Below are 16,947 nucleotides of genomic sequence, written 5' to 3' on the forward strand. Positions count from 1 at the left end.
TTCATTATTGTTTGGCGATTGATTTACAAGGTCACAAAAGAGGTGGTGTGAGTTAAGCGAGACATTCCTCTCATAGCTTCCTGGATGGGGTTGTTTTTATTTGACTATCAGTCCTCATTGGAAAGCAATGCATTTTTGGCAAAACTCCTACAGACGTCCTAGATGGAGGAGACCGGTTTTTCAATCGGTGAGAGAGTCTTTCCACTGATTTGACACACTGGTCCCTGAGTGGAAAAGAGCTGCAGATGGTGATATGATATGACTGTTGGAAAGGAAACGATGAGGATATTTTTGAGATGGTCAGATTTCGCAATTTTTAGTAGCCTACTTCCTTGTTGCGGGCGCGGCTTGTCAGGGCTGCACCCACTTGAGGGAATATCAGGGTCAAGCGAGTCAGAGTGACGACAGCATTTTAGAAGCTGGATTTTCAAAATAAATCAAAAAGCAGGCCACCTTACAGAAGAGGTGGGTTTATTACGAGCAGGTGAAACTGCTGAATGTGTGAAGGGGTATTGGTGATGCAAAACTTTATCAAAGCAATAACAACAAAATAAAACTGAAACGGCTCTCAAAGAAAGAAAGAAAGAAAGAAAGAAAGAAAGAAAGAAAGAAAAACAAATCTCACATTTCCATTTCTATTTAAGGATCCAAAAATTCAGTTGTGTTTATTAACTTGAACTTGTGAACTACACACACACACACACACACACACACACACACACACACACACACACACACACACACACACACACACACACACACACACATTTTATATTATATACACCTAGTGAAAAAACACCCTCCCTACTGATTTAGATCAGTTTAAATTCAGTTTAAATATTTAAACTGAGTTTTACTAAACTGAGATTAATTCTAAATGGTGCAACTGCTTAATTTTAAACATGGATTAACTCATTTCAAACTGAGTTTTACTAATCTCTGATCAGAGCTAATCTTAGATTAAATTAAACCTTGTTGGTGCTCCTAGGTGTATAATGTGTGCACAGAATAAAGGTTGTATACATGCTGTGTAAATGCATACTGTCTGTCTACAAATACAAATCATTTGTGTAGGCTATGTCCATTTAAATACAATCTTTGTGTGTCTTTGTTACTGCTGTTTAAATAATATCATCAGCGAGATATTGCTGACATTTTGAGAGCGCCAAAAGCAAATGTAACCACACGTAACTCACCTGACACATTTGCATGCTTTTATTTTGAAGGCGGGCGTAGCATCCTGTTTGTTCCCGTAGACTTTAGAGGCTTTCATTTGTCTTGACTCAACCACCACCAGTTGAGTGTCCGTGTGAGGTGAAGTGTGTGCCAGTGGCGCTGTCAGGTGAGCGCGCTGCAAGTCAATGACTGGAGCTTCACTACATTGATCAGTTGGATAAGAGTTGACATCTCTGGACCCTCGGCTGTTGTGTTTTTATTTAAAGGACACACTGACACCTTTCCAAAGCGAGGTAAGATGGATTTGTTTTGAATGTTTTTTGGGAGAAAGGATGTCTGAATTCGTTATTGGTCCACGTTAATGAATGACTCAACACACTTTGGTCACGATTCACAGCTCATCGGATCAGTTTCACCTTTTACTGAACTTGAGATTTAATGGTTGCAGTTGTCATCATAATAAATGGAAACGGTCCTAATAGTTATCTTATCATGTTCTAACTGTACAGCGCACTAGACCACATGCTCCTCTCTGCTTGGAAAGTGAAAATAGTTGTTCAGTGATGTATTAAAATGTGGAATGCAGGATTACTAATTGAATTTGAGTGTCTGACATATTTAGATAGGCCTATATCTTTCTTTTTTTCTTTTTTTTTTTTGCATTTTAAGAACATAAAACTACTTGGATTTTTCTGTGTTTACTCTGTAGCTCCAGGGATCTGAACATTTCCATAGTTGCTCCACAAGTTGCAGCATGTCATGTCTTGCCCACCTTGGAGTGTATCCTGACTTATTTTTCCACTGGCTTTATAGTGTCAATGTCCTGAAACATAGAAAAAAACAAAACAAACAATGCCTTTCAACTCCTAACTCCCAGGGCTCAGCCAGAAACAGCAGCTGACACTTTTTTTTTCTCTTTCCTCAGTCCTTTACGTAGCGTATTTCTCAATTTAAACAAGCTAAAATGTTTACATTATTGCCCCCACGCCCACTCCTTGAGTAGTAAAACCAAGTGGACTTGAGAATCTTAATGTCTGTCCTCTGCCTGTGAAATCTCAACATCTTGTCTTCTCCTCACAGATTCCTGCTCGTCATCGTCCAGAATGTTCTCTTGGGAAATCGCATCCTGTAGGTAGCAATCAATCACTGTGGACTGTGACGTGGAGATGGTCACTTGGGCCGCCTTGCTGACAGTATGCATGTGGATATGGATACAAGTTGCCTCAGGACAGCAGCACGCGTGTCCCTCAGACCAGAGGCTGGTGGATTTCACTGTAAAATACTCCCTCCCCTACTTCCAGTCAAACAAACCCATACAGAACATAGCGGTGCAGCTGGATCCAGAGCTGCCAGAGGTGTACTATGTCGGGAGCCAGAATGTAATAGAGGCGGTCGACCCTGCCATGCAAAAAAAATGGGAGGTGAGAACTGGACCCGTTGGCAGCATGGACTGTCAGACTTGTCACCTGTGTGATATAGAAACAGCCCCCGGGGATCCAGTGGATACGGACAACGAGGTTCTGCTTTTGGATCCCGCTGCATTCCCCTCTTTGTACTTATACATCTGTGGGAGTACTCAGCACGGGATCTGTTACTTCATTGATGTTCTCGAGCAAAACCCGGAGCCTAAGTGTCTGTTCACGAAGGAGAACAGCTCTCCGGCTGACTGTCCCGACTGTCTGGCCAGCCCGCTCGGCACCAAAGTCACCATCGTTGACGAGGGGGCCACGTCGCTGTTCTTCGTAGCGGCCTCTGTGGACGACAAAGTGGCCCAGAGGTATCCCAGGAGGTCCATATCGGTGGTGAGGCCGCTGTCCACTGAAGAGGGCTTCCACATGGTCATGAGCGGCCTCACGGTGCTGCCCGCTTTCCAGAACTCCTACAGGATCGATTACATCTACAGCTTCTCCACCAAGGAGTACGTCTACTTCCTGTCCCTGCAGAGAGAAAGTCCCCTGAAGAGCAATTCGGTTTTTCAGACCCGTCTGGGACGACTGCCCATTTTGATTCCCGAGGCGTGGATGTACAGAGAGGTGACCTTGGAGTGCCGGTATGAACACAAGCGCAGGAGGAGACGGAGAGAGGTGCAGAGGGATGTCGTGTACAACGGGCTACAGGCGGCCCACTTCGGGCGGGTGGGGAAGCATTTGGCCGAGGACCTGGGGGTGGACGAGAAAGAGGACATCCTGTACGGGGTGTTCGCGGAGGTGAACGAGCGGGGCGAACCCCAGAAGAACTCGGCCCTGTGCGCCTTCCCCATGACTAAAGTCAACTATGCCATCGACATGGGCGTGGACGCCTGCTGCAAGTCAGGTACGGAGCAGCTGTCCAGAGGTCTGTGCCACTTCCAGCCATGTGAGAGCTGCCCTCATGAAGTGAGTAACTCCAACTTTTTTTTTTTATAGCACAAAGGGACAAAGTCTCCTCAGCCCAGACAGGAAGTGACATAACCAGACAAGCACTACTGTGTCATTTAAACACCTGTGATCGGAAGAAACTGTTTATCACCGAGCTTACTGTTTAATATTCTCTTGAGCAATAAGGCATGGTATCACATGTTGACACTTAAAGATAATATGTTCATATGGTATTATCATAATGTAAACCATGACTACTGAATGATGGTGTGTGTGTGTGTGTGTGTGTGTGTGTGTGTGTGTGTGTGTGTGTGTGTGTGTGTGTGTGTGTGTGTGTATGAGAGAGAGACAGAGACGGAAAAAGGCCAGATGAGAAAACTGGGAGAGGTAGATGAGTCAGAATTGTGACCTGCATATTGCCACACCACCACCTCTCTCCTCTGTTGAGTTTCAGTCTTGCAAAGCGATTACATGAATCTGTTCTATGAGACGTGTATTTTCAGATAATGACTCAGCAGTTCTTTCTCTTGCACTGTTTACCATTTCTGTTTTTGTAGAACTTGAACCCGCTCAGCGTCCTCAACTGAAGATATTAGAAATTAAATGAAGGAAAAAGGAAGCTTTATATCCTAGAGTTCACACTCAAAACATAGTGAACAGAGGACTTGGCTGTGTTCTTGATAGAATAATACAGGTGTGGTCTTTTCCTTTTATGGAGTTCAGACTGTGTCCTTTGAGCTCTTACAGCCATGTGTACACCTACGGGAATGTGTGCCAGCAAACACCAGTTATAAATCCTACTGATAAAATCGGTGGAATTCAAGGGGAGGGACAGTGTTATACCACGCCTGGCTTTTATGCAATTCACTTGAACTACAACTTGACAGCCATAAAGCTGTCTTAAAGCTGCTATCACATCTCTTTGAATTAGAATTGGAAGAGTGTGGTGAAATAACTTGGAAGAACAAAATGGTGAGGTCCAAAGTGGCTGAAAAAGTTCAAACAACATGAATACAGGGCAGTGAAACTTTCATGAGAACAGAGGCATGCTGGGACAGGCCAGACACTTTGCTTTAGAGTGGAATGTTTCCCATACTTTAGTACTTTTAAGTAACAATTACGCATCAAGCTGTGCGGCGCATGCTCTGTCAGTCATCCGCACATGTCCGTCACCCGTTGTTTTCATGCGTGGAATTATGGGAAGTCCAGTTTCAGTAAGCCAACAATCTGCCCTGAGGAACAGCCACCGAAATGAACACACAGAGCCCTGGAACCACTGCTGTTTTATGACCTTGTAGCTCTCGCAGCTTGTTCCTGTGAGTGGAGACATGGCCAGGGCACTTCCTCTCTGTTTGGATGAATGAAAAGTCTCTCTGCTCACTCTGACTGGCCTTCTTCCTGTCAACACACAGGGGTGTCGTGTGTCTAAATGTACTGCTATCTGTCACATGTCCCTGTCCTGTATGTTTCATCCACATTTCCTTCACAATCCACAGAGCTCTGAAGGTAATTACACGTGCAGCGCCATGCCGACTCTGGTGGCAAAGCCGTACCACAGAGTTGACCTCTTCAACAGTGGGATGAAAGATGTCTTGTTCACGTCTGTGCTGGTCACCACTGTCGGGAACTACACTCTCGGACACTTTGGTACCTCAGATGGCAGAATACTGCAGGTAACGAGATATTTCTTTCTCTGCTTGTTTGAGCACTCTGGCTGACAATAAAAACTTACTCCTGCACTCACATCAAAGCTTTGTTTATTGGGTCAACATATCGGTCTATAGCTTTTAATGGGTGTTTCCTATGAAGAATGTAATGTATTGGCTTTATTCATAACATGTATATTTCTTTTTTTCCTTATTTTTCAGAGGTGATGGGTTGCTGGAAGGGATAATATCTATATTTGATCTTTTTCTCCCTTTTTTTCTAGATCATCACAAGTTTTATTTTTTTTAGTTTTATTTCTTTTGGTCTTGAATTTACTGTTGTTAGATTAATCATTTAAAGGGATAGTTCAACATTATGGCAAATTGGCCCATTGCCATAATCCCTATAGTTTTAGGAGTCGGTTCGTTACCTTTAATTGTCGGTGCAAGCTGTTTTTAGAACGCCGTTAGCTGCTCAGAGCTACGCTACGGAGGCTAATGGGATTTCTTGGTTTCCACTCATCAAACTCACCAAACTCATCAAATACACAATCCAAAAACTCCAAAACGCTCTGGTGGACAAGTTTTGACCTGCACTTTCACCACACTATGAGATAATAACAGAACGTTACGAGACAGAGTTGTTTTCGAAGTAAATTCATGCAAAACCGCTGATGTGCGTTCCCATCGGGCGCAGTTTTTCGGCAAGCAGTCTCTGCATTTGCCTCGAAAACAACTCTGTCTCGTGACATTCCGTTAATATCTTATAGCATGGTGAATGTGCAGGTCACAACTTGTCCACAAGAGCATTCTGGAGTTGTTAGATTGTGTTTTTGATGAGTTTGATGAGGGAAACCAAGAAATTTCATGAGCCTCCGTAGCGTAGCTCTGAGCAGCTCACGGCTCTGATCCACTGTTCTAAAAATAGCTTGCACCGACAATTAAAGGAACCTACTGCTAAAACTATAGGGATTATGGCAATGGGCCAATTTGCCAAAATGTTGAACTATCCCTTTAAGTGTTTAGTATCTAGTTCTTCTCTCTGCTTTCCAGTGTTGTGATGATGTCATTCCTCTAATTATTGTAAACACCTGTAATCAACCAATTGCATTGGTGTAGCCTACTGAAGTATTAGAAAGGAAGCCACACAGTAATTGAAAAATGTCCTGATGAAGGTCGCTAGACCGAAACGTTGACCCAATAAACAGAGCTTTCATGTGAGCGCGGTTAGTTAATTTGTCATGATTTTGCAGTGAATTTCGGTGGGGATCTGCTCCCAACACCACCCCTTTCAGGAGAATGTACATGTCGATTAGGCCTTGATGATAATAAAAACTTTGCTGTCTCATGACTAAATACAGTAAAATGTGTCCTTACTGTCAATCGTTCAGAAGCAGGTTCATATTACAACTTCCCAAAATAAACATCTCTGTGACATCACCACCTCTCTGTGTCCCTGGTTTAGGTGATTCTTACCACGTACAGGCCTGTGATTTTTGCCAACTACTCTCTGGGAGAGGCTCCGATATCCAGGACAGCAGCCGTGTCCTCGGAGAATTCCCTCCTCTTTGTGGCTGGGAATAAGGTATGTGTTGTTTTCTAAAAAAAAAAAAAAAAATTCTTATCTTTTTGACTCTTTTAAGCCTGGGCTAACCCTACCCTCATCTTTCTCCGTCTCTCCTTCGTCAAGATGTTCAGTGTGCCCTCTACAGGACCAGGGTGTGCTCACTTCATGACATGCTCCATGTGTTTGATGGTTCCAAGCTTCATGAACTGTGGCTGGTGTTCAGGAACCTGCTCGAGGCAGCACGAGTGTAACTCAGAGTGGAACAAAGACTCCTGTGCGCCTGTCATAACAGAGGTAGATCTGCTGTTAGCTGTAACTGATTTGGCGATGGGTGGAGTTTTAAAAACACTACGCTGGTCATACGGAGACAGTGCTGGGCACATTAGTTTTAAAAAGTAATTAGTTATAGTTATTAGTTACTTTCCCAAAAAGTGAGTGAGTTAGTAACTGGATTACTGCATTGTTAAAGTAACTAATTGCCAGGAAAAGTAACTATTGCGTTACTTTTTTATAAAATGCTCAGATATGTTAAATTACTCCGACCCGCCCCCCCTAACCCTCTAACCATAACCCTAACCACGACGCAGTGTTGTGGAGCCTTCCTGTGCGGAGGAATACTGAGTGAGTTGGTTAGTTCCAGATTAACAGGTTTTTTCCAACTAGTTGATGGACTGAAAAACTGACCACCCAGCTCACCCAGCTGGGCTCTCTCTCTCTCTCTCTCTCTCTCTCTCTCTCTCTCTCTCCTGTTATCTACATGTGTTTAACCCACACATGCTGGGCAAAAGCCTGCAAAAATGCACAAAAACCAAATCAAATCATTTGCCGGTAAACTAAATTCTGGCCCAACGTCCACTGTACTGAGAGGACGTAAAAAAGGGCTGTTGTGATTGGTCCAGACTTCACACATGTTAGTAACCTAATAAATATTATCTTTCTTTTTTATATATGAAGGGGGATGTTTTTTAGCCTTTATTATGAATTTAAAGAGACCCAGAGGAGTTTGCTTTTGGTTATAAAAGAGTCTCATATTAATGTGGATGAATCTACGCGTTTTGATTTCCCGGGCGCTGCCCGGCGGGTCATGGGAATAACACCACCAAATCATTAGTTGACATCGTTTATGGTTCGAACTACGACAATTTCTGATCGTCTTCAAACTTCCGACTTTCGTTCTTAATTAATGAAAACATTCTTGGAAAATGCTTCTGTCCGTCTTGCATCGGTCCAAGAATCTCACCGTGCGTGCGGAGGCTCATGGGAAATGTATGAAAATACTTTCCTCATAGTCACTTTAAATGTTAATTTAAATAGTTATGTTCATCCTGTCATTTAGGACAGGCCAGTTGTACGAGTGGGTGGGCCCAGGCCCGTTAGGCCCACCCGTAATGCAGCGCATGTCGTAACAGTAACGGCGCTATAATGGGGGAAAACAGTAACTTTTTTGATTACTTGTTACTAAAAAAAAGTAGCGTAGTTAGTGACACCGTTGATTTATAACGCTGTTATTCTCATCACTACACGGAGACACTGATTGATATTCTGGATTTGCAGTTTTTCCCTAAAACGGCGCCTGCAGGTGGGGAGACAGAGGTGACGCTGTGTGGCTGGGACTTTCAGTCTGGTCTGAGACCTGCCATCATCAGCGGCAAGACCCACATCATCACAGTCGGCTCTGGGACCCTGTGCACTGTCCTGCCTGAAAAGAGCAATAATCACGTGTGAGTACATAGATGCAAACAACATACAACACACACACAGTTCATTTTGACATGCATAATGAATATGATCAAGCCGATTCTGACTGTAGGTTACACACACATTTATAGAAGGAAGTATCATGGTGAAAACCACATCTCTCCATCCATTAGGTGTGGTGATAATGATTTTTTTATATTCTTTTAATGTGCTTCCTTACCGGAAGATCTCTATCTACACAACTCAAAGACATTCCATTTCTGGTGTCCTTAATACAGGCTAGTGTGCAAGATCCACAACAAAAGGCCAAACCAGAACCTGAACATCACCCTGGAGGTGCACGAGGGAGAAGTGGTGGGCAGATACTCAATCGAAGGCAGAGCTTGGAAGTCTGGCTTCTCTTTTGTGGTGAGGATAACAACAGTCTTAATGAGATGATATATTGATATATTTATTTATTGGAATTAGGTCATGGATAATGCCATGTTTCACTTCTGTCCAATCAGGAGCCTAGCATAACAGAAATCAAACCTGACTTTGGGCCCATGTTTGGTGGAACAGAGGTGACATTGACAGGCAGGTACCTTCTCTCTGGGATGAAGAGAGATGTCTTCTTTGGGAACAGCAAGTGTGACATTGAAAGGTGAGCAATGGAGATGACTACAGTACATGTTGGTGTCAACTGATATCCCTTTTGATTAAAGGCTTTTTGTACTGTACACAGGGGTGCCACCACCCTAACCCTAACCCATGAAAAGGAATTTTTATTAAGAAATGTATTGGCATTTTTAGTTAAACATACAAATCACATGAATAAATGTACATGATAAATCCCCCCATTCCCTCCCTCACCACCCCATGTTCCCAGATCCCCAAAAGGAAATACAAATCGAAAAGAAAGTGATAAATTACACAATGCAATATCTAAAACATGCAACAACAAAATTGAATTAAGAGAAAGTACTACCTAATGTAGTGTTCATTAGTGTTCACCTAATATGCATAAAACTATGAATTTTAATGATATTTTTTGACTATCAGTCCCATATTTGTGAAAGAACAACATGACAGGTGCTTGGAAGGGGAAGCACTGAATACAATGGAATTCACCATTTGCTGCAAGACATTGTAAATAAGATATATTTACGATTATAAATGAATAACTTAGTGTCATATTATTTAGTCAGTCAGTATTATAATTCCATTAAGGCCCCTAGAATCCTTCTCCTTTTTTCTCCCCTTTGGCGCCCCAGACTGTACACATGTAGTTACTGTCATCTGTAGTTACTGTCATCTGTACTGCTTTCAGAGCTCATGAAGAAAGTGGGGCGTTGTCCTCAGTCCTATGCAACACAACAGCTGCCTCAGGTGTCGGGAAGGTCCCCGTGAAAGTGGTGATTGACAGCTCCGAAGTGACCGCCACTAAGACGTTCTCCTACAAGAAAGATCCAGTCATAAACTCTATACATCCTCACTGCAGCTTCAGACGGTAGAGTCACATTTCAAATGATCATCACAAGACAAAACTGCATTTGCAAGTAAGGGACGTGAGTGTTATTTATTAACATGTTCTTGTGTGCAATGTGACGTACAGTGGCTCCAAGCTGGTGATAGAAGGTCAGAATCTCGACTCCGCCCACAGAACTGTGGTTCAGTACACTCCCCAAAACCGCGACATGCAATCCATTCAACAAGTAAGTTCACGCTTTGAGTTCATCCTTGTGTAAGACCGTACCAGACTAGACCAGGCCATTAAACTGCATGCTGTGAGCAGAGAAATACAAATTAATGAGGCACTGTCAGACAGTCAGTTTCTACAGTGATATTGGATAAAGTTACACCAGATCTTTATAGCTGTGATTTATATCTTTATGCTTACTTCACTCTAGGTCTGCAATGGCACAAAAAATGCCACGCATATGGAGTGCTGGACTCCTGCTTTTCAAGACGAATTGTCGGAGGAAAAGTCAGATATGGGAGAGATTTCTATTCAAATGGATGGAAAACGTGGCCTGATGAGGAGACGATTCGACTACCACCCTGACGCCAAAGTCATTCCCTTTGAAACTGATGAGAATGAATTACTTCTAAAACCAGGAGAGACAGAAGTGTCATTGCATGTATGTTAACATTCGCATTCTTATTTGTATCTTATATGTATTCGCATTCTTATTTGTATCAAGATCTCACAGCAAAGCTTGATAAGAATACTTATGGGTATTTCATAAATGTTTCGGTATTGTCTTTGTCTTTTTACACATGTAACAGCATAACAAGCTGAACACAGTGAGCATGTGTATGAAGATCACAATGACCATTGGTGGCGTGAACTGCAACGCTCAGGTTCTGCTCAATGAGCTGACCTGCAGGATCCCTAAAGGCCTGGTGGTTCCCAGTGAGGGGCTGCCCGTCAAGGTAGGAGAATCATCAGCTGTCTAATCAACCATAAATAAATCAGACATATTTATTAAAGGGATAGTTCAACATTTTGGCAAACTGGCCCATTGCCATAATCCCTATAGTTTTAGGAGTAGGTTCGTTACCTTAAATTGTCGGTGCAAGCTATTTTTAGAACGGTGGAGCAGAGCCGCGAGCTGCTCAGAGCTACGCTACGGCCAGTACGGACAGAGGACGGACAGTTGTTTTGTAAGTTCATGCAAAACCGCTAATGCACGTTCCCGTCAGGTGCAGTTTTTCCGGCAAGCAGTCTTCCGTTATTATCTCATAGCGTGGTGAATGTGCAGGTCACAACTTGTCCATGAGAGTTGGAGAAGGAAACCAAGAAATCCATCCCATGAGCCTCCATAGCGTAGCTCTGAGCAGTTCGCGGCTCTGCTCCGCCGTTCTAAAAATAGCTTGCACTGACAATTAAAGCTAACCAACCTACTCCTAAAACTATAGGGATTATGGCAATGGGCCAATTTGCCAAAATGTTGAACTACCCCTTTAATAGTAAAAATCTGTTTCCCTGCTGTAGGTGTTTGTGAACGGGGAAGAGTATGACGTGGGTACAGTAGTTTATTACAATAACAACACTGTGATTGCGGGCATCGTGTTGGGCATCATCGCTGCTCTTGTGGCAGGTGCTAGCCTGGCTCTGCTCGTCATGGTGCACATACGGAAGAAAAAGAGAGGTGAGAAAAACTATAAACTCCACCAAACTATAATGTTTCTCATGTTTACTCATTCTGAAGTATGGCCTGTTTATTATTAACTTGACCCACTGGGACTTTTGCCCAGCCTTAACAGTACAGTTTTACACTTTATCGATCGTTTATTGAATGTGTCCTTTCAGCCGAAATAGAGAATCGTTTATCAACAATGCTTTCACGGAACCGCTCGGACAGCAACTCTGATTTCTCGCCGACGGGGGACTACAGACGAGGTCTGATATCGAAATTCATTCATTCATTCACCCCCAGATTAACTGTATAAGTCCTTCATCTGTTTTGTTTTGTTCCCTTCCCTTGTCTTCATCCTGTTTATCTAACCTTGCAGCAGCCCAGCAAAGTACAACCTTTTATAAATTACATTTCAAAGTGTACAGTGGTAAATGCATAAATACACATAAACCAGGGCACAGATTTGTTGATTTATGTGGGTAAAGTCAAGGGCATTAGGATAAAGTGAATAACAACTTTATATATAAAGTGTAAAAAATTCTAGACCGTAAAAACATTTCTTTGCATTTCTGCATAAGCCAAAATAAACATCAATTCATCAGTGAAGAAAAAAGAAAATCCAACAAGAAACTTAAGCTGTCAAAGTGTGTTTGGCTCTGAGCTGTACAAAAAGCCAGCTGCCTTTTTACATGTGTTTTTTTTTTTCTCTTTTGCTTGTTTGTTACAGTAGATCTGTCCAGTCAAACATCGGGATCAGGAGGTATGGCATTCCAAGGTTTATTATATGCTGCCAGCTACGATCACCTGGCCATCCCCTTAGTGCCGCGGGGGAATGTCTCGATGATCAGCCTGAGCTCCGATCTTCTGGAAGAGGTCAAAGACGTGCTGATCCCTGCTGACATGCTCAGAATTGAGGATAGCCAGATAATTGGCAAAGGTACTGTAGGTTCAGTGGTTTGTTTATTTCCTTGTTTCCGTCTTCACAGTTCAGCACAGAACTTTCATAACAACAACTCTTTCTCTGTATGCAGGCCACTTTGGGACCGTTTATCACGGATACCTGATAGACAGCAATAAGCAAGAGACCCACTGTGCTGTCAAATCATTGAACAGTATGTAAATGTCCTTTATTATCAAATCGTAACATGAGCCTTTGGTTGGTGGACTTGTCTGTATAAAGTATTATGTATAATGTGCTTTACAAACAGGGATCACAGATCTGAGGGAGGTGGACCAGTTCCTCAGAGAAGGCATCATCATGAAAGGTTTCCATCACCCAAACATACTGTCTCTGCTGGGCATCATGCTGCCTAAAGAAGGGCTCCCCCTGGTGGTGCTGCCGTACATGAAGCACGGGGATGTGCGTCATTTCATCCGCTGTGAAAAAAGGGTAAATTACGCAATGTAACCCAATCTGGACCAGTAGGGTCATGACTGTGAATATTTTTGCTCTCTCAGTCTGGGCTGGGACCTTTTTACTACTCCAACTATGGAGCTTTGGTTTTTTTAGGTTGCACTGTTTAACTGTTTTTTTCTGTCCTCCGTAGAATCCAACAGTGAAAGACCTGATCGGGTTTGGGCTTCAGGTGGCCAAGGGGATGGAGTATTTAGCCCAGAAGAAATTTGTCCACAGAGACCTTGCTGCACGTAACTGCATGTAAGTGTGAATCATGCACTGATTCCTGGCCCGGGACATGTGAATGGAAAAGCTGAGTCTCGCCTAGGGGAGGCCGTTTCATTGTCTGTGGACGTGTTGACGTGTTGTCTACATGTTGTATTGTGAAGGAATATTATACGGAAATAAATGTCATTGTTCATCTGATCGCTCTTAGGATGATAAATAACTGTGACACAGGTCAGAAAGGTTTCTGTTTCACTGTTGTAAACTTTGAGTTTATAGATTTGTCATCCAGTCTGGTTAGATGATCCTCTCTGACAATGTCTTCTCTTTTCAGGCTGGATGAAACCTTCACGGTGAAGGTGGCTGACTTCGGCATGGCCAGGGACATCTACGACAAGGAATACTACAGCATTCAAGATCACAAACGGGCAAAGCTGCCGGTGAAGTGGATGGCCATCGAAAGCCTGCAAACACAGAAATTCACCACCAAGTCCGATGTGGTGAGTGAGCTTAAAGGGATAGTTCAACATTGGCCCATTGCTATAATCCCTATAGTTTTAGGAGTAGGTTCGTTACCTTTAATTGTGGGTGCAAGCCGTTTTGAGATCGGCAGAGCAGTGCCGTGAGCTCCGTTCCGTTATTATCTCATAGCGTGGTGAATGTGCAGGTCACAACTTGTCCATGAGAGTTTTGGAGTTGTTGGATTGTGTATTTGATGAGTTTGATGAGGGAAACCAAGAAATTCCATGAGCCTCCGTAACATAGCTCTGAGCAGCTCACGTTTCTGCTCTGCCGATCTCAAAACAGCTTGCACCGACAATTAAAGCAGAAGTAAGTGATCCGGTTGTTTTGGCTAACTTCCTGTCAGCCGATGGAGTTATCAGTCTCCGCCCTTGTCCCTACGTCACCACATTCACGCGCATCCCTTGGCTGCACACACAGAGAGGACCGCCCCTTTATGCCGTTCTCTCTCCTCATTGGATAAAGCTTGTAGGATACAAGGAAAGTTTTCTCCTCGGCTTACAGCAGAGCAGAGTGACTGACAGACCCGTGTTTCAGACCAAACACTCTATGTAAGTGATTGCTGTCAGAAGATAGAACTATTTAAGACTTATATTAACACAAATATTCCGCTTTAAAGGTAACGAACCTACTCCTAAAACTATAGGGATTATGGCAATGGGCCAATTTGCCAAAATGTTGAACTAATCCTTTTACAGTATCCAGGCCTCAGAAATATGTTTGTATCTTATTCTATTTCCATCTACAATACACTGCCTCTTTTCCCCCAGTGGTCTTATGGCATCTTAATGTGGGAGCTGCTGACCAGAGGTGCAAGCCCATACCCAGATGTGGACCCCTATGACATCACACATTACTTGCTGAAGGGGCGTCGACTTCCGCAGCCACAGTTTTGCCCTGATACTCTGTAAGAATAACAGCAGCTATCTATGAATATAGTATAACACAATTAGCTTCAACAATTATATGTCCGTTTTTATCTCAGTTAGTATTATTCTTGAACTTAAAATGACCATCACTCTCTCATTTTGACATTGATTCCCTCCGCAGGTATTCAATCATGCTGGCGTGCTGGGACCCAGAGCCTGAGTGCAGACCGAGCTTCCACAGCCTGGTTACAGAAGTACAACACATCCTGTCCTGCCTGGAAGGAGAGCACTACATCAGTCTGAAGGTTACCTACGTCAACCTAGACCAGCCAAGGCCGTACCCCTCCCTCAGTGGATCTGCAGATGAGGCTGAGGCCTCAGACTTGGACACAGACGGTTACTCCGCCAGCTGAGCGTCTCAGAGCCCCTAAGACTTTTCTCCGACAGGGACGGGATCCGGAGCATTAAAAAAGACGAGGGACAGTTTGCCTCGTGTGATCGTGCCAACGAATCTCAGGGCGCGGAAGCTTTCGGCCTCTGATTTAAGACATTGCAGTTTCTGAAAACTCTTAATAGAGCGGAGACAAAATGATGCTGGAAGTTCATCATCCGTATTTGTAGCAAAAAAGAGACAACATGTAGATGGAAGTAAATGTTTTTAACATCCAAAGCACGAGTGTGAATGAGACAAAGTGAATGTAACATGCTTTTGTTGTCAGATTTAATAGGATGTCGATTTTATATTATGCCTCCAAGTCAGTGTATTAGATACACATGGAATCTATGCATGCTGACTTGTGCTCAGGGGTCAAATACTTTATCTGTTTCACAATTATTATTATTTTTTTGCTAAATGAGGATATAAAATGGATTACATCCCTTCATATTCCCGTTTTGTAGCCGTGCTTGCCAACTTGTTACTGGCTCGATGTGATGCAGGTCCAATCATGGACCCATGAGTCCGCACATTTCAACAAATCAATTTTACTGACACTCAGAATCTCTGCATCTACTGAATTACACTTGCTGTGCATCTATACCTGTCATTATCACTAGAGGGCAACCAAGGCCGCCTTCTCGAGCTTCATCCTTGAATTACTGCTGCAGTGACGCTCTGCTCTACACGACACAGCTCAGCACAAAGGTGTTACACAAACAATATACTCTATTTTTCTGCTGAGCAAATGTGACAAAGTCAGTCTTTCAGTCAGTCCCAATCAGCACAGCACAGCACAGCACGACTTATGGCACATTGTGGGGTTTTCTCTGTTTCTTGTGTATGCAATTAAAATGATCCCCACAGCAAATTAGACAAATTAAGGCATTTCAGAATGTATGCACTGATTTTTTTTTTCCTTTGCCGTATGGTTTAACCAAACAAATGGTTTATATTGTCCTGGGGATAATGACATAGGTTCTGAAATACTTGATTTTTGTTATCACTGCATTTCTTTCCCTCCTCTCCTCATTGAACTGTGCTTCGAGCGGCGCTGTAAAGAGTCTTTTTGGAACAAAAAACATGATTCATTGCACATGTTTGTCTGAAAAATGTGTCAACAAATGAAATGTCTCCCAAGACTTGGTTTTTCTAACCACATCCTGAACAAACACTAAGAAAAAATGAAAGCCGCAGATGGGCAAACAAGACAGTTCCAACCTCCCCCTGAAAAAGTACAGTAAGTTTTATATATTTATAGTGTTTGGGTGAAGGTAAAAAAAAGGGAGAAAACTAGAGCAAGAGGAAGCAGAAGATGAAACAAACTGTCGAGTGCAGTGACACAGGTCTGAGGCAGCATGGCTCATGTTCTCTGCCAGGTGGGAGAGGGGAAAACACAGACTGTTAGAGGCCTGAAGTATGTCAGCTCATCCAGAGTGAAAACCACATGCTTCTGTCTAATCTGTGTATCTAGCATTTGTAATACTCTCTGAATAATTTATGGATTTTTTTTTCACCCCTTCACCTTCAGGTACTGGAAAGGTGGCGGTAATAATAGTGCTGGCTGTGTTCAGGTGGGGGCTCAAGATTTCAAAATGATGTGATGTTTCCAGATAAAGTCTAAACAAAAAAAAAAATGGATTTTTTTTTCTGCTGACAACAATTGTGACAGAAGAGATTCACCTGTATTAACAGGGGCAAATATGAAATGCATTATGCATCGGTGGTTAGTGGTCTATTGTAGATCTGCTCACTGCTGTGAAAATACAGATACTGAAGGAGTTTCTACCGACTGCAGATGATGAAGAGGAGATGAGGTTTGGGGAAGAAGGGTAAAGCAATGAATACATTTAATGAGCTGTATATGAACTCAGAGTGAGGGAGAAACACAACAAATACCTCCACCTCAGCTCTGTGGGCAGCCAGATATAAA

General features: G+C 43.0%; 1 protein-coding gene across 2 annotated transcripts; it reads left to right on the forward strand.

The window, feature by feature from the left end:
* The first annotated feature begins 1,119 nt into the window (after positions 1 to 1,119).
* Positions 1,120 to 16,114, forward strand: mst1ra (macrophage stimulating 1 receptor a). Of its 2 annotated transcripts, none has more exons than XM_085777377.1 (21): positions 1,120 to 1,469; positions 2,257 to 3,551; positions 5,030 to 5,206; positions 6,645 to 6,764; positions 6,870 to 7,040; positions 8,301 to 8,467; positions 8,723 to 8,852; positions 8,951 to 9,087; positions 9,754 to 9,933; positions 10,039 to 10,138; positions 10,334 to 10,564; positions 10,713 to 10,859; positions 11,422 to 11,578; positions 11,740 to 11,829; positions 12,297 to 12,503; positions 12,598 to 12,678; positions 12,775 to 12,956; positions 13,114 to 13,223; positions 13,522 to 13,687; positions 14,480 to 14,616; positions 14,760 to 16,114. In XM_085777377.1, the coding sequence occupies exons 2-21, from the start codon at positions 2,343 to 2,345 to the stop codon at positions 14,989 to 14,991; spliced, it is 4,131 nt and encodes a 1,376-aa protein (XP_085633503.1). In that variant the 5' UTR covers positions 1,120 to 1,469; positions 2,257 to 2,342; the 3' UTR covers positions 14,992 to 16,114. The 2 variants fall into 2 exon arrangements, with proteins under 2 accessions (XP_085633503.1, XP_085633502.1); XM_085777376.1 differs by having other exon boundaries at positions 1,276 to 1,469; positions 12,294 to 12,503.
* The last annotated feature ends 833 nt before the right edge of the window (positions 16,115 to 16,947 follow it).

This window comes from Trachurus japonicus, chromosome 5, assembly GCF_045865225.1.
Source record: "Trachurus japonicus isolate A0001 chromosome 5, Traja_1.0".
Taxonomy (NCBI): domain Eukaryota; kingdom Metazoa; phylum Chordata; class Actinopteri; order Carangiformes; family Carangidae; genus Trachurus; species Trachurus japonicus.

Excerpts from the sequence above, each read along its gene's own strand:
- mst1ra (XM_085777376.1), top strand. The coding sequence starts at position 2,343 with ATGGTCACTTGGGCCGCCTTGCTGACAGTATGCATGTGGATATGGATA. Across the intron at positions 8,853-8,950 it reads AGTCTGGCTTCTCTTTTGTG|GAGCCTAGCATAACAGAAAT; the intron begins GTGAGGATAACA and ends CTGTCCAATCAG. Across the intron at positions 10,565-10,712 it reads AGACAGAAGTGTCATTGCAT|CATAACAAGCTGAACACAGT; the intron begins GTATGTTAACAT and ends CACATGTAACAG.